We start from the raw sequence: 17520 nt of genomic DNA on the forward strand, positions 1-17520 counted from the left end.
ATTTCAGCTTACAAATTGGGCAAACAAAACAAGTATGCCCATGTGTGCCCATACATGATCATGCAAGTGTATTTACCCAAATAACTAGCTTGGCTAGTCTGATTTTATAGCAGACTATAGAACACCAAAGGTAAATACACTTTACTAGTACACAGGAGACAATGCAAAATATTTTAAAGTTGTTTCTGCAATGCTTATGAAACAATTTATCTAAAGAAATATCCAACTGTAATCATACTTAATACTGCATTTTATGGAATAACAGCTATTTTTACAGTAGAACTCTCAAAGACATATGGTTTCCAGTACATTTTGACTAATGCTACATATAAATTAATAAACACAGAAAACAACCATACTAAAGAGATCACTAAATTTACAAAGCATTTCTGTCACAGACTTTCTGTTCCCCCCTTGACAAAATAATATTTAAGTACAAGTACAGCTTAATGGCTTCTTAATGACTTTATTCACAAGCTCCTAGGGAATCTTAAAAATCTATAAACTGTCAAGTGCTGGACTTTGCATTTGAATCACTGATTTAAGTGAACTCTACAAGAAATCAAAATATACTAAAAACGTCCTTATTTACTCCATATCTATGGTGCTTGAAAGATTCACATTTTTTTTCAGCAAAGGCTGGAAGAAATTATGCACAATAAATTGGTTCCACACCTGCTTGTTTCAGCTAACACAGGAAGACCCACTGTTTTCTGTTTTGCTAAAACCACCCAACTTTGATCAAACCATTTCTTTCTTCAATATGCCATCAATATGAAGATGCACAAATGAATGTGCTTCCTTTGCCTCTAGAGAACCACAAAATATCTAGTCAAAATGGGAACTGCAGAAGACTCTGATGTACAACAGAATGATCCAATTTTTCAATTTTTATAGATTTAAATGTATTTAGAAAATTACTCATGCTTTTTTGGTGAAGGAAGGGATGTTATATATCCCACATGTGGAATATGGCACACCCCCCATCACAACCACTTTTAATTTAGTTAGCTATAATGCAATCTCTTACAAAGAACATTTAAGTACTTTGCACCTGCATGATGTTATGTGTTGTGTTATTCCTGTTCAGAGAAATAAAAAAAAAAAACACTTGGGAAAGTAATTTCCCAAGGAAAGGCAAAAAAACTCTTCAACATTCACTTTTAATCAAAGTTCTAAAAAGAGTTTTATACTTTGATGGCATCAAATCTTAGTTTTTCTACCTCTCTTCCTTCACAAAACCCAACCTCTGCAACCAGCTGTATTGAGATCTGGAAATCCATCATCACGCTGCTGACGTGGCAGAGCTGAGCTGATGTTGAATATAGTTACTGTAACAGTCAAAATACATTTTTTTTCAGAAATAAAATAATTTTAATTGCTTTGTTTATTAACTGAAGTCATTGTTTTCTCTACTGCATTAATAGCCCACAGAATTTCAGTGGGAAGTGTCAGTATGTTTAGTGGTGAAGTTACCATGTCTTTTGCTATTTCTTTGATCTCTATATGTTGCAAAACCATCAGGCAGCTCACAGTTGGTTTCTGAGCTCTGATGCTGCCCTTAATAAAAAGATATCAGTAAATTACACCTGAGGTGTTAGAACCACAAAAAGTAATCTGAAAATGCCATGCTAAAAAAAGTGGATATTACTCTACCTATGTAGAGTCGTATGGAGCTGCAGAAGTTAAAAGACACAGCATTGTCTGCCCAGTTGTGTCATTTGGCAAGGTCATAAGGAAACTACAGTCAATGCAACATGTTTCAGGAATAGTGAAAATGCATTTATCAAGGACAGACTAATTTGATTACCAAATCAGACTGAACTGTTCAACATGTGACTGATTTTAAGGATGTAATTACTTCTTTGTAACATTAAGCACAGGCTTGAACTCTCTGTTGAACCAAAGCATTAACAGGCTGCTTGGAAAGGCAGCAAAGAGGCAAACTGAAAACTTGCTCTGAACAGCAGGTCTGTAAAGTCTTAGGAAGTCATAATGGTTCACCTACTTCTAATCCTTTGAGCCATTAGATCATAAATATTTCTATTTACTTCTATTTCCTTGCACCTTTGTTAATTACAGGATTTCACCATGGAAACAGAAATACACTTAAAAGCCATGTACTGCATTAAAAGTAATTTACTTCTTTGGAATGAATGCAAGCCTTTATAATACTGTAATTAACTTTAGGTGATGTTTATCAGAGTAGTATCAGAGAGGAAATACTAGCTGCATAAATAGAACTAAAGAATTTAAGCAAAACAATCAGAAAGGCCTGGTCTTGTTAAGATTTTAAGCTACAACTTAATCTGGAAAATTGTGATGATTAAAAAAAGGACAATTTTTTCTCAGTATAGCAGCTTATTTTGGTTACTCAGTAAAATTTCTCCTTATTTTAGTCATGCAAATAAACATAGTTTTAAAAAATAGCATTCCAGAACCAACATATTCATAGGAATGAAAACTATATTCTAACATCAGTAAAAGATTGACTACAAAGCAGTTATAGAGCCAGATTTCCCCTTGTTACTCCACTGCATCCTACTGAAGACAATAAGGGTTTGTAGACAGGGGGAAAAAAGAAAAAAAACATGATTACTGAGTATTGTGCATAAATCATACCATGATTACACAAAAAAAAAGAAAGAAAAATAACTTCACTACCATATGCCAGATACATTCTGAAGGCTAGCAAGCCCATTTTTGATTCAAATTGAACTTTAATCAAAAAGGTATGGAAATAACTGCATATTATATTGAAGCCGAAACTTTTCTAAATAATTATGTATCAACAAACTTTTTCAGACAATTATTCACTGAATAATGCACAAAGGATATGAATTTCAAAAGTAAAAAATGTCACTGCAAATATGAAATTCTGATTGAGAAATTTGCATTTTGTTTGTGCTAGAACATGTGGCCATTTCTATTTCAGAAAAGAATACTGTTACTTTCCATTTAGAGACAGCATTTACTCTAACTTGAGTATATGCAAGAACAATGCAAATATTAACAAGATGTGCCTTCCAAATAAATGTCCCAACTTTGCCTTGATCTCAATGAAAACTTAAGAAATTTGGCAGATTGCTTAAAAACTTCAGCAGATTCAGGAGATCAAGCCTTAGGTATCATGAGACTCTTGGGCTCATGACAGGGAATGATGTTCATCTGGGAATAAGATAGTTGTCCAATTCTACAAATGCTTTGGCACTTCAGAGTATTTCCACATTTTGCACTGGGATAAAACAATGACAAGTGAAGTTTTTGCTTGTAGGAAATGACTTAGGGAAAGAGAAAGACTCATCCCAGACACAACACTGATGATTAAATCATTGACTTTTTTGCCAAATCAAGCAAAATCGGGGTCTGAGCCCAAAGCACCATAGTTTGTTAATATAAATGAATTTGCTGTTTCCTCACTCCCTTATATTTATTTATTTTTGTCTCATTTTGACCAGAAGTTAATCCTGAACTGAAAACCAAACAGAACATGTTCCCCCCTCGAACATGGTGAAGAACACATGGAAATCATCTCAGCTATCACTGAAATAAGAATTCTTTTCTAATAAAGGATCTGACAATTTCCAGCCTTATTTCTGGCCATAGGCTGATTTGATGTTGATGAGGAAATAAAACACTGTAGTTGTCCATAGTATATGAAAATCTCTAAAACTCAACCTTAGTTGCTCTTTCAAAAATATATACGCTCCTCACTTTTGGAAAGAAAAGAGGAAGAATGCATGATACTAGCGAATGGAAGAAATTTGGAAATTGCAAAATAGCCACTACAGTGGTAAGAAATGAAGTAAAATCTCACACATTCATATAGATAATTTATATTCTGCAAACAAAAAACTAGTCAAGTTCAATTTCACATCCTGCATAGCAACCACAGGAAGGATGAACATTTGATTATACATTTATAAAACCTGACTGGAAACCAGACTTTGAAGAGATAAGGTGTAGGTATTCTCACCAGAAGGTGCTTATTTCCTGTAATTGGAAAGGAAAAAATCTAATTATCTAATTTACAATTTTTTTTACTTCTATTCCATATACTAACAGGCCACACAGTAAGTAAGGGGTAATGTTTCTCATACTAACCTTACAAAAAATAAAATTTTGGAGTCTCTTGACAGGAATAATATTTTAGCACTGACATTAAAAAAATCAACTGTATAATATAATAAACAGAAAATATAAAAACTATGTTAATTAAATTACCTGGCTTGTGGCAAACCATAGCTGGTTCCTACTCCAACACGTGGTAAGCTGTACACAACTTTTTTCACTGTTGCTTGATCAGGAAAATTAAACATAACAGAAGCTAAATGAAGAAAGGAAAACATGTATCAGTAAAATATTTGCATAAGTCTGTTTCTTCACTTGCCTTTATTTTTTAAATGCTCAGGTTTTTGTTTGGGGAGAGAAGTCAGTTCCACTTTTATCCTCCTGGGGATTCCAAGGTACAACAGAATTTCCTGACATTCTTCACACCTAAGTACAATTAGCTGGTTAACATTTCAGCATTAAATCTCCCATTTTACAGAAGACCTGTGTGTTGTTTACTTCAGAAGAACAACACCTTACTATTAGCCCATAAAATCTCTTATCAGGCTGAGAAGCTCTTCATTAGTTGGCATGGCATTTGAACTTCTAACCAGTGCCTTAAAACACCCAGGAAAAAGAAATTGTTTCATTCCCTCTCCAGCTGAAATCAAAACTTGCATCAGAGCTCCTGATGCTTATACACCTTACCAGCCCCTGAACTGTGATTCAGAGTAGCACATACAGAAAACTGAGTGGCTCCATTTATTGCTCTGAACTTTAAATCATTTAATAATTAGGAAAGGAAATACCCTTTTATATGTTTCACTAAAATATTTACAGACAATTGAGGAGAAGGCTGAGACAACAGAAGAAGCAAATTTCCTATCCAATATATGAAAAATTTCCCAATTGCAATGATCTGGTTCGGTAAATAAATTTCTCTGCTGCACAGAAAGCAGTGAGATTGATTTATGTGATTGATTTTAATAAAATTTGCACTGAATGCATACAAGAGTAAGCATTATAGAACAGACATAAGCACTTCATCAAAGCAAGCACGGAGTTTTAATATTCAGATTAATAAATATAACACAAAATAACCACTAGCACAAGTTTATGCAAAAAATACAAACTGTGACCTACTTCTGTTTGCCATAAACACTTCCAAAGCTGTGTTCTGGAGAAGGTAACGTCTTGAAAAAACAGCTCGAATCTCGCTGAACATCCATTTTCCATGAAGGCCTTCAGTATAGGCAAGGACCTATAAAGAAAGTCAAGGCTTTTAGCAGGAATTTTTCAATAAAATATTGTATAAGAACAGAGGAAATTATACCTGTCAATTAGGCTAATAATGTCTCTTTAACACTTAAAAGCAGTGACTTAAAATGAACTTGAATGTCTTTAAGAAATGCAAAAAAAGAAGTACCTGCTGTTAGAAGAATATCAGTAATTACTGTAACCTGATTCTCCAAAGATCTATTTCTCATGTGTTTCCTCAAAAACACCAAAAACCCAAACTCTACAAACAAGTACAGGGAAACAGACACACTTGCAACTTGTTATGTTTAACTGTATCTTCTTCCAACAGTGTGCAAGACAGAGTCATCAATTATCTATCAGATACCAGATTTACTTCTGAGGCTTCCTTGTGCAAAGTACAACCAAAATAATATAACTTGACATCCACATCAACTTCAGGGTCATAAATTACAAGTCCTCCCATTCCACTAATAAGTAGAAAAATTAGCAAAACCAGTATGTCACCAGTATGTCACTGAGGATACATCAAATATCTCAAACCATTTTAATGACAAAATTTTAATTTTGCATTTTTAAATTAATGTAAATATATTTTAAAATAAAATAGTGAAAAATTAGCATTGTTTTTCTTGTTTTAAATTCTCTCAGTTGAGTGTGTGAATATAAGACTAGATATTAATACCAAATAATCTTTTTCACTTTTCTTCAGGTGTTCTGGATATTCAAGAAATAGACAAAAAAGACGCAATTTAATTAGATGCCATTTTTATTAACTTGCCTCATCTGTATCATGCACTGTGGAGCAATCTTTTCTCAATCCTTTTCATCAGCTGGCAGGCTCCCTTCAGCCCTGCATCTCTGCTCAGGTGAGCTCTGCCATGGCACTCCTAGGAGGAGTCAGTTGTTTGGGATTGGGTTCCTCACCACATTCATCTGCATTCCCCAGGCTCTGCAGACTGTGCCTTTATCTAGGCTGCAGCCACTGAGAGAAATGCAGCCTCATAGAAACAAAGAAATATAGTGAATACCTTCCCTAAAGGGAATGCACAAAGAATGTTTCAGATTAAAGAGACTGAATTTCCCTGTTCTCCATTAGGTACACAAAAACTGTCATACACCAGCTTGCAGTGCTGAGGTCTTTACTTTCCATAATCACGACCTCCCCCAGCTTCTGAACAGGAAAATGTTAGGGAGACCATATGCTGCTGCTGTCAGTGAACCTTCATGCTTGAGGAAATGGAAATTGTGTTTCTTCAATCTTTTCGCTGATACAGCTTCAAGTGAGTAACACGTCTCCATGTATGAAAAAGCTAATTTAAGTTTGTGCACTTGGTGTACAACCTTTTTCTCATAACCATGATGAGTCCATTTCAGAGAGGATGGTAATAACAGCAACAACACAAAAGTGCTTCAGCACACGGAAAAGCACCCAAATGTTAGTTCTGTCCTCAACAGAAACCAGTCAGAGGAACCAAGCATTCTCCCTGTACATCTACATGAGAGTAAGTTACAGACACAACTCAGACCAGCATTATGGCTGATCACACTGTTCCATTCACCTCAGCTTTCCACATTAGTTAAACACAGCTTGGAAGAAGGGAAGGACTCTTTGGAGGTCACCCAGACACGTGCAAGAGACAATGTGCTCCCTCCATTCAGCCACAGGTCACCTGTGGAATGCTCCTTTATACACTAAATTCTTGCAGTGGTTAAAAATCTGCACCTTATTTTTACTTTGACAGATCTTGTGACACTTTTGTCTGTGAGCTTTCTAGTATCAGGTAACTTTTCCTTGTGTTGGTAATTACAGACTTGTGGAAGATCAGATCCACTTACTGCTTAGCCTTCTATTTGATAAACTAAATAAACCAAATTTTCCTTGATTTTCTTTCATTGAGATCAGATGATAGGATACCGCTGGTATCACCTATGTGAAATTCAGGTGGATAAGAACAATGACTGTGAAGACTTAAGCACTCTCCCTCTTTGAATGTATTCTGCTGCTATCTGATACACAATTTTGGTAAATACATAGGTTTTCAAATTAAAGAGAAGAAAATGAGGAGGAAACCACTCACATTTAAAATGCTAAAACATGAGAACAGTCTCTCAGAGGGAGGAGTATGAAATGTACATAGCTGTAACCAGATCTACAGCAGCCAGTAAATTTGCCAAAGAATTAGCTCCTTGACAAAGCATCATGCTTCAGGAAACTACTTTTTGTATCAAAAATGTTTCTAGCTATTTTTTTGTAAAGATAAATGTTTCCTATTAAATATTTTCTATATATTAACATATTAGATAATTTGCAATAATACATTTATGACTTATTGATATATACAACAGCTTAGTTATTATAGATAAACACTAAAAGCACATTGCTTACCAATCATACACTCCTTGCCTTTTACTTCCTCCTCTTTTTTGATTAAGTATAAAAGAATTGCAACTACACAGAGGTACATTCAAACCACTAAGAAATGAATGACATATGATAGCACTCCAGTAAAACAGTAGAATGGAATAGGAAATCAGAGGAAAGAAAGGAGTCTATAATTCAATTAATGTCCTCAATTACACTCTTCTTAACTGTCTATTAGTCCTACAAATATCAGATTATCTTGCCATTATCAAATTATCTGAATTATTTTAGTATTTCTGTTTTCCTGTCCAAGATATACTACCCATTTTTGCCATCCTCCATAACATTCATCTTACACCATTTTCATGTGATGCATTAAACCTCCCATTATTAGATATCTACAATTTACAGCAGTTATTACTGATATTGCAGCAGAATTCTTTCTTATTGCTGTTATAGCCAAATCAAATTTTATTATTCAGAATTTGAACTCTTTTAAGGCTCATACACTTTTTTTCCCCTTCCAAGATGATTTTTAGCATTTCACTTTCTCATAGGACATGAATGAAATCCTGGCTATTTTACATATTTTTCAGACTGTGTGTATTGTATCTTTCATTATTCATAAAACCATGGAAATAACCTCTTCACTAATAGACTCAAATCACATTACTAAGTTTTCTAAAGGCAAATTTTCCATGAGTTCCAACACTTTGTTGTTTATACTTAGAGTCAGTACTTATTATTTTTATAATTTTATGAGCTTTTCTCCTAAAAACATTTGTGAAGACTTCCTGCCTAGGCATGTTTTAATAGTTGAAGAATCATGACTAAGCCCAGAATTCTAGATACATCTCAGATAATCTGTTTTTATTAAAACAAAAGCAACCAGCCAATATCTACATTTGAACTAAGCACACTTTTCCATTTCAGTATCAGCTGCAGCTGTTTGGTTTGAAACTCATTTCTCCTTGTAAAACCTTTTCACTTAGGAATATTTGTATGTTTTAAAGATACCAATTTGCTAGAATTCATTGCAGCAAGATGAAGCTCTCACCTAATAAGGAAATGAGAAGTCTCTAAAACTCAAGATTCTGTAATATGGAAAAACATCTCTTGGTGGCACTTATTTAGATTAGGTTAGTAAAGCAGCATGGGATGCAGATGGAAAGTTCTAGAGAAGCAAAGCAGAACCATTACTGAAGTGCTTTTCTACTTGGATCAGATATGAGGGCTTCATTATTTTAATTTTACTTCTGATGTAATAAAGGTTTTTTTTCTTTTCAATTAAGAGTCAATTAATTTTTAATCATAAACATTCTTCAGTAGGTATTGAATTATTGATAATGAATTGTTAATTAACAGCTGGAATTCTGCACTAACCAGAAGACCAGAAATAGTAGTGTCTATTTTGCTTGAATCCCTGGTAGATTATCTCCATAGAAGGAACACTGAAGTCCTGAGGCTCATTTCTGCTGCTCTATACTATTTTTTGGTATCTCATAGCACCAGATACAATATGCAAACGGACATTCTGGCCCTTTTCTTTTGATTATTGTTTCTGGAATTGAAGCAATTAAAAAATCAGGTGCTTTAAAGAAATCAAGGAAACAGCCTGTAGAATCCTATATATTATCAGTCACTAACTTTTTGGTAAGAACGATCACCTTTGTTGTCTGTTGCAAAGAATTTTTATATATTTCCTTTTTTAAAATAGCTCTTTGGCATGATTCATTAATGACTATGTGTGCAATTGAATCCACTGTTTTCAGTGGAAGTTCATAATTTGTCTTTTGAAATCACATTTCTAATTCAGGATATTTAAATTTTAACCTGCTTTCTCAGTGAAAGTGTCAATTGATACTTGTAACATTTATCAAGCTTTGTTTACATCTATTGCAAAATGCATGTATCATATATTTGTCAATATTTTTGTGGGCATGTTTGATGAGCGATGAAAAAAAAATGAAAAAACTTTTCCTAATATCTGATCTGAATTTCCTTTGTCTCAGTTTAAGAACATTTCCTCTGGTGCTCTCACAATAGCTATTTCCCACAAGAAATGTTCTCCAATCCTTTCACAAGCCCTGCTGCCCTTTGCTGAACATGCTCCATGGTGGAGAAAACATGGAGGACTTCACAAAAACAGATCACAGTGTTTGGTTATTTCATCAGAGTGCCATCTACAGCCAGCCACAGCAATGTGGTTCTGCACCTGGCCCAGGTACAAAATAGTCATTTAGAAAATAGCTTGGCATCACTGTATGCTTTTAGAGGTTAGAAATGCATGGAATTGATTACTGAAAATCACTCTGTCCTGTCAGGAATTTGGATTTCCCTTTTACCAGAGTTGTCTAGAATCACAATTTGTTGCAAGGAAAATGTGAAATTCTGAATTAAGGTCAGCAAACTTTCTTCTCCAGAACAATCTAACAACACAGAGTTCACTATAAGTACACGGCAGACTGTGTGATTGCTTCATGTACTCTAAATACAGATTGGGATGACAGACATTGATGGCATGGAATCCCACTCCTAGGGTTTATGAAATACTATATTGAGCAAGCATTTTAAAACTGCAAAATGTTTGATGAAGTACTGAGAATGATCAACTTTTGGATTTAGCAGGAAAATAAGTATTCACTGCAAGAAGGGATATATCATCTCAAAATAGACAAAAGTAAAAAGAAGTTATATCTATTAAGAAAATTCAAAATCAGGTAAGCTCAAGTAATGAAACGTATTTTGCTTTTCTAAAATGGGAAACAGAGAATGTAAATATACAAAAAGGACAATTGAAAAGGACAAATGAATTTAATGTCCCAGTGTTTCATTGACTTCTTACCACTTTTTCATACGCTTAGGTGACTTTAAGAACATCTTGGCCTCAATTCCCATAATCCTACTAAACAGTTCTAAAATCTCACCAAAACATTGTTCTCATTTTTTCTTTGCACATTTTGGTCTGGTAAAATGTTCTCACTTTCCCTCTACATTAAGGTTTCTTTTCCCCTTCTTTATAATATGGTTCTGTGTAAAATGTTTCTTTATTTGTAAGCCTTAAAAGCTTTCCTCCAAGTAGCTCTTGTAATTTTATGCTGTGCAGGATGAGCTTTATGAGTATTATGTGCCATTATAATTTCTCAATTCACATCAGTTTTAAAAATCTTTTTTTAGGTTTTTTTTTCATTAAAAAAAAAATATTGGCACTCCTGTTTCATTTTTCTCCACCTCTTCAGGGATCTAAAAAATGTAGATATTATTTTTGTGGTTTTGGACTTTATTTCCTTGCCAAACATTCTCAGCTTATACTTCTACTTCCAATGTTTTTTTTTTAGCTTTCAAGAGGCCCCTTGTCTTGAAACATGAGGTTCTGTTCATCCAAACCTTTTCTAAATTCCATTTCTCTGGTCAGCATACCCACTTGGTTATCCATGAAAACAATGCCCACTCAGCTTAAAGTAACAGATGCTCTTATTCCCACATTCATTTGCAGTCATCTGAAAAATTATTTGAAGTTGGTCCACTTGAAGGCCAGTTTCCTCTTTTCGTAAGCAAAATAGTTTCACATGTTATGATTTTGTGTTTTAGGCAAGGAATGGAAAGGATATTGGGATTTTTCAAGAAGTAGTTGCAGCAAAGTAATTAGAGCAAAAATACAAACCCTACTCCAGTATCTTATGTAAATGGACCATTTCTAACACTGCATTTGTGACAACACCAGTGCATAATTTTAAATATCAAGATAAGTGCAAACAAAATTCTGAATAATAATTATTTTATCATTAATCTTGATCTCTATGCCTTTGCACAGTTTCCTTTCTATGCAACATAAAAACAGATTGTCAATTTAGGCAATTCCTGAAATGCCAGCAATAGACTGACATTCTTGGGAAGAACAGCATCAGAAGGAGGCAGAAGATTTAGACACTATCACCTTAGAAAAGGCAGGCAGAGGCCTTTTCTCAGCTCTACTTTCAAACATATTCAGAAATTATTATTTTAAGCAGAGGCTCCACTGATTTAAGAATTTTAAAACCACGAATGAAGCTGATGGTGCTGGCTGGGGCAACAGAACATGTGGAGAAGCAGGAGAATATTCTAGTGGCACTTAAAGCCGTGCTAGAGCACAGCCCAACTCAAAACACAGAGGCTGAAGAAGCAAATAATGGGGCAAAATCACACAATTAGTTCTGGTAGCCACAGGATTGAAGTAGATTGTCAGTTACCTCACAAGGTTTAAAATTATTTTTTGTTGACTTTGGCAACAATGGGACATCAGACTCAAATCTAGTGAGAAATGTTAACAGAACTACGTTTCCATTTTCACTCTACATTTCCTGCTCAAAGATCAATCCAAACATGGGAGTGGTGATCTCAGACTCAGATTGCTCTGAGCAATTCTGCCCCAGCAGTGAAATGCAATCAAATTAATTCAATTAGAACCGCACAAATTACAGTTTAGTGGGCATGCCAAAAAAGACATAAAATTGATATGATCTGAGCAAAACTAGATTTTTTTTTTTTTTAAGGAATAAAAATGGAGAGCAGATTTTTCTCTCAAATGGTCAATTCTCCTCAGCAAAAGTAAGGTAATTGAAAGAACTTTTAATATTTGCAAATTGAGGGAGAACACAGTGTTAAGAAATGCTTCTAAGTTGAAACCAAAGCAGGAGAGTTATTCAATAAATAGCTATTTGACAAAAAATGCAGCTTTATTAAATTTGTATTCTTGGTGGATTTCACAGACTTTGTGAGAGTTTTATCTGAGAAAAGTTGCAGCAGAAGCAAAAAACCATAGAAACAGTTTGAGGAATAAAGAATGTATGTTATCCCTAAATATGTGATGTGTTCTTTCCCAAGAATAAAGCCATCATAAAATTCTCTGTGTGTTTTGTTTCACTGTTTTGTTTTTTGCTTTGTTTGTTTTTTCTCAGAACTTGCATATGTTTATTCAAAAGTGCAATGCAATAAAAAAGCATAAGTATCAAATGCACCATATCAGAACTTAGTAACATTATAATAACTGAAGGTATTATACTTGGTCTTAGGAAGAGTGTAAATATTTGGTTTTGCTAAACATTACCCATTTTCTACCAAATGATGGTAGCAAGACAGTTGTATGCCTCTCTTTTTATAGATGTGAACTTAATGTCATGCAAGAGACATATGGAAGCATCTTGTATTTTAACAGTTTCACATCTGATTTATTCAGTGCAGAATGCACATGATTTAAGATCAATAAAAGTCAATAGAATATAATTTTTTTCTACTACCAGGCTTCATTTTTTTATGTTCCTAATATCTCTTCCATTATAAGATTGATCAAAAGCCAGTAATATTTTGCTTTGAACTTCAAATACAAAAGCTGCTTCATTAATACAAATATTTAGGAATAAATATTTAGAGCACTCCTGAAATTTTAGCAATAGATTTAGAATTATTTTTTATACCCAAAAAAAGAAATACATTAGCTTATTCAGTGATATATATTGTACATCTACAACATCCTCACTATCCCCAAAGTTTATGCAATACAGTTTGTAACAGTCAAGCAAAATCCTCAAGAAATTTGAAATTCTACAACTCAAAGAATCACAACATCAGTCAGGTTGGAAGGGACCATAGTGGGCTGCCTAGTCCAACCTCTCTGCTCAAGCAGGGTCATCCCAGAGCACTCAGCTGTGCCAGAAAGGGTTGGGTGTGGAGCACCAGTGACTCCTGGAAATCTATTTGCTTGGAGTGTGGATTTAGAGTAGATTCAGGGCTACTCTATGTTATGTCAACTTCTAAGGTCCCCAAGCACAATTACACAGCCTGTGAATAATGGTGAACATGCATCAAAGTACCTTCATAATATATTGCAATGCCCACTGATTCTCTATTCATCCACTTAAAAAGTGCTTCAGATGAGTTTGTTTTGTACTGCTGGAGAAGACAAGAAATTATAGCACTGGGAAAAATCTAATCCAGGGCTCCAAAAGCAACCAAAATTCTGCTGAACTTTTCAGTATTATATACAGAATGTTATCTAATATTACTAAGTCTGTGCAAGGAAAGAATAGCAATGTTTCTTCTGAGAATTTTAACTCAGAGTGTTTGCAAACTGCTTGCTGCTACTCAATAATAATTTAATTAGTTTACACTTTTTATTTATTTTGCTTTAATACTACAGGAAAAGTATTATTATATACTTGTTCTAAAGAACATATTTTTATCAGATACCATAACTAAGCACTGGCAAATAACTCCACACAAAATATATAAACTACAAATATTGACATGTATCAAATGTAAGCTGTGTGTATAAACTCCATAAATTACTTTTATATTTCTTTCAATGAATGGAGTCAGATTTACACTTCTATTTTGTATGTGCATTCTGTATATTCTGTGCCTCTTTTCCCACACCTAACCATCAACTTTTTTAATTTCAACAATATAATGCCAAATTTATATATAATTAAAATGTTTGGGGAGGTCTAATCCTGCACAAAAAAATCTTCATGAAAATTAGGAAGAATATTAAGAATATCTACTCAGCTGGGTACTAAAATTGTATTCTGGGGAATGCATTTAGTCTTCCAATGTCTGCACAAAGCATATTTGATATACAGTTCCCTCCTCTTTGGATTTCTAGCCAACTGGAATGCAAACCTGCATGCCATAAATTTGGGCATACTCACTGGCTTTCCTGTGGTGAACTCCAGGTTCCCAGTATGAAATTACTGCAACACCTGTCAGCATGCAGAGGTACTTTATGTGAATGTGTCTCACTTTTTATCCACTACAAGCTGCTCTAACACAGAAGGTATTTAAATTTTATGGACTTTTGGGTACTACAGGACTGTGAAAAAGTGTGCCAATCCCAGTCAAAAAGAGTTCTCTCATATAGCCTCAATTATTGCTTCTTAACTTTTATTTAATAAAAAAAATAATAAAATGGGATTCAACTCTTGCTTTAGAAAGATATTAGATGTTTCCATTTTTATAATTAATTACTTTAGAAGATAATAAACCCTATCAACTTGTATACCTGTATAGGCAGATTAAGATTACTGCCTGTACTGTGATTGGTTCTATTTCTACTGCCATTAAGTCAGAATTTAAAGCATATCATTTTTTTTTTAAAGAATACAAGCACCCTATGTAACAATCTATCTTTAATAGACTCGATTTCCCAAGATGCATCTTTTCCTTGCAACTGAGTATCCCAAATGCCACTGCTTGAAGTAGAAGCTGACTTTTGAGACCAATCTCAGCATCGCACAAATTTGCTTCACTTTTGCTGAAAGCCAAGTAAGATATTAAGATAAAAGGAAAAAGAAAATAGAGTGTGGGGGAGGGTGAATTCAAAGCCAGGAAAATCAGTCATGTAAAAAAGTGTCTTAGCTCTCGAACATGAAATGCTGTCTGATGTAAATTAATATTTTGGAAAATACACAGTGATCCTCAGTTTTACCATATTATTATAAAGTTCATTCTTTTTAGAGTTTTTTATATGTATATGCATTTCTAAGAGAAAAAGAAAATGGTACAATAAGGATTGTAACAGTTTAATTAGATGAAGCAAACATTTTAATTCAACAGTTCAAAAGTTTACAGTCACCTTCTAATCCCCTCACTGTGCAAAAACAAAGTCTGATAATTCTTATTCTATTCCAATTCTATTTTATATGTTTTTCAATTTTATGTTATTCTACTTTAATTGTTATTCTATTACATGATTATTTTTTGCCTATTATGCATGAAACAAACTGTGCAAGCACAACAAAAAACCCCAGAAGTAGACATGTAACTAGCTATAGAAGGACCCTCATTTTCTCAGTCAGAGAATCTACAGTAAAATATTTTTCTTCCTTATTTACATTAAAGGGAATTAATGATCAAACCAAGCTAAAATAAGTCCCCACTCAACTTTGTAGTATAATGATGAGTTACTCTTAGAGAGCACTCTTAGAGAGCAGTCTTAGAGAGAAAATCCAACACATGCCATTTGACTGTTGCAAAATAATCCCCACTCTGCTTTGACTTCTTTCTATGAACTGTAATACAAGGTCCAATAGACAGCCTCAGATGCATCTCAGGTCCAGTACATGCTTTTCAAACTTAATCAAGGGAATATAGAAATGTATATAAAAAGATGAAAGTGTCTTTGCCTTTATACATACTGAAGGGGAAAAAAAAATAAAAAACCTAGGGGGAAAAAAAGTAAGATCTTTCATAGGGGAAGGTTAAGTCTGATGCTAATGCTTATTTAAAATGGTGACAGTCTGAAGTAGTGAAGCCTTGCCGGGCTGCTTTAATTTCTCCCTGGAATAGCTCTCTCCCAACCTTCGGCAGCACATCAAAGTCTCTGGAGCTCAATTAAAATTGGATTATATTGAAATGCTCTATCTATGGAACTGTGTGCTCACTAACACTTTTCTTTCAGTAATACTCCAGATGACAGTTGCCCATCCCAATTTAAACAGTTGTCATAGAGACCATGAACTAAAGCAGCAGTAACTAACAATACAAAGGAAAGGTAAGTGGTAGGATTTCTATGAATGAAGGGCTTGGTTTGCAGCCGCAGTGCTCACACTGCAAGCAGCTAAATGTAGAAAACATAAAAAAGCAGTAATACTCTCCCCACTCCTAAGGAGAAGGGCAAAGTAAGCAAAATAGTAAATATTTTCCTTTTTTCCACCAGTAGCTAGTAGTTTCACATTCCAGCATGTTGTAGCTACCTAAAATATCCAGAATAAAATGACACACCCTAAGAAAAACAGCAGATAGTCCTGGAATCAATCTACAGTCACCAGTTCATAGATTAAAGGCATCAAATTGCATTTCATAATTGCAATAGAAAAAAAAATTGAGGTATTATCTTTTTATATTCAAAAAATTTACAGAAGATTCTTTAATTATAGATGATGTACAAATCCTTTGTCTTTATGATAAAAATCTAAAGTGAAAATCTGATACAAATCTGTAGGAAATTCATAGTCTGAACCCATCTGGTTAACACTGTGACATCCAATATGTGTAATGCTTTCAAATCATTTTATTACTGGTTTTAACTGTTCTATAATTTAACCATGTAGATTTTTTAAGTACTACACCAAAGCCCAACAACACTGTTGGAAAACTCTAGCAGCTTCCAAAACTCCCAGAATAACATAAACAGCTTATGTTTCTGGCAGCACCAGACAGCAATGTATTTAACAGCATAGATTGCTGGTAATGATACTATTTTCTCATGTAGATGGCATGTTTCTGGCACTATAAACCCCTTAACCTTTCTTGTAATTGGCTTATTGAGAGTCCCAAGGTTGTTTTTTTGTGCCATTGGGCTGATCACCATGGAAATGAACACTTATTGCTGTTTCACTGTAGAGCTCTATTTTTCTTCCAAGCCCTCCACAAGCATTCTCCCTGCTCTCCCGGGAAGGCAGCGTTAGGATTTTGAAGCAGCAACAAGGCAGAGTGCAAAGAGCGCAGGCCAAAGGGGAAGAAAACAAAAATGTGTCAGAAAATCTAAAAACCGCACAGATCAGAATTTGTCAAAACAAGGCCTTGGTTTAAACCAACAAGAAGGGCCCCCACAGCTTGGGCCTTGACAAAGCATGGCCTTTTTATTTTTTTTTCTCCCCACTTTATTTTTTTATTTTTTTATTTTTTATTTTTAGCCCAGCTGTAGAAAACACCATCTAATGAACCTGTCTGTGGCTGCTGTCCCCATCCTGTCAGGCATGTCAGGAGATGACAAGCGCTGGGGACAGGCCGCCGCCAGTCACAGACAGGCCTGCCAGCTGGAGAGCTCAGCCCCAATCTAATCACGCCACCAGAAAATAACTGCGCGCTCG

General features: G+C 34.5%; 1 protein-coding gene across 8 annotated transcripts in view; it reads right to left on the minus strand.

The window, feature by feature from the left end:
* Positions 1-17520, minus strand: part of NBEA (neurobeachin) — a 451247-nt gene that overhangs the window by 91837 nt on the left and 341890 nt on the right. For all 8 annotated transcript variants that reach the window (XM_079333484.1, XM_079333487.1, XM_079333486.1 and 5 more), the window contains 2 exons: positions 5194-5311; positions 4225-4327 (listed from right to left, as the gene is read on the minus strand). In XM_079333484.1, the coding sequence (XP_079189610.1) occupies positions 4225-4327; positions 5194-5311 (221 nt within the window). The remainder of the gene's footprint in view (positions 1-4224; positions 4328-5193; positions 5312-17520) is intronic.

The sequence above is a fragment of the Erithacus rubecula genome (genome assembly GCF_903797595.1).
Source record: "Erithacus rubecula genome assembly, chromosome: 1".
Lineage (NCBI taxonomy): Eukaryota > Metazoa > Chordata > Aves > Passeriformes > Muscicapidae > Erithacus > Erithacus rubecula.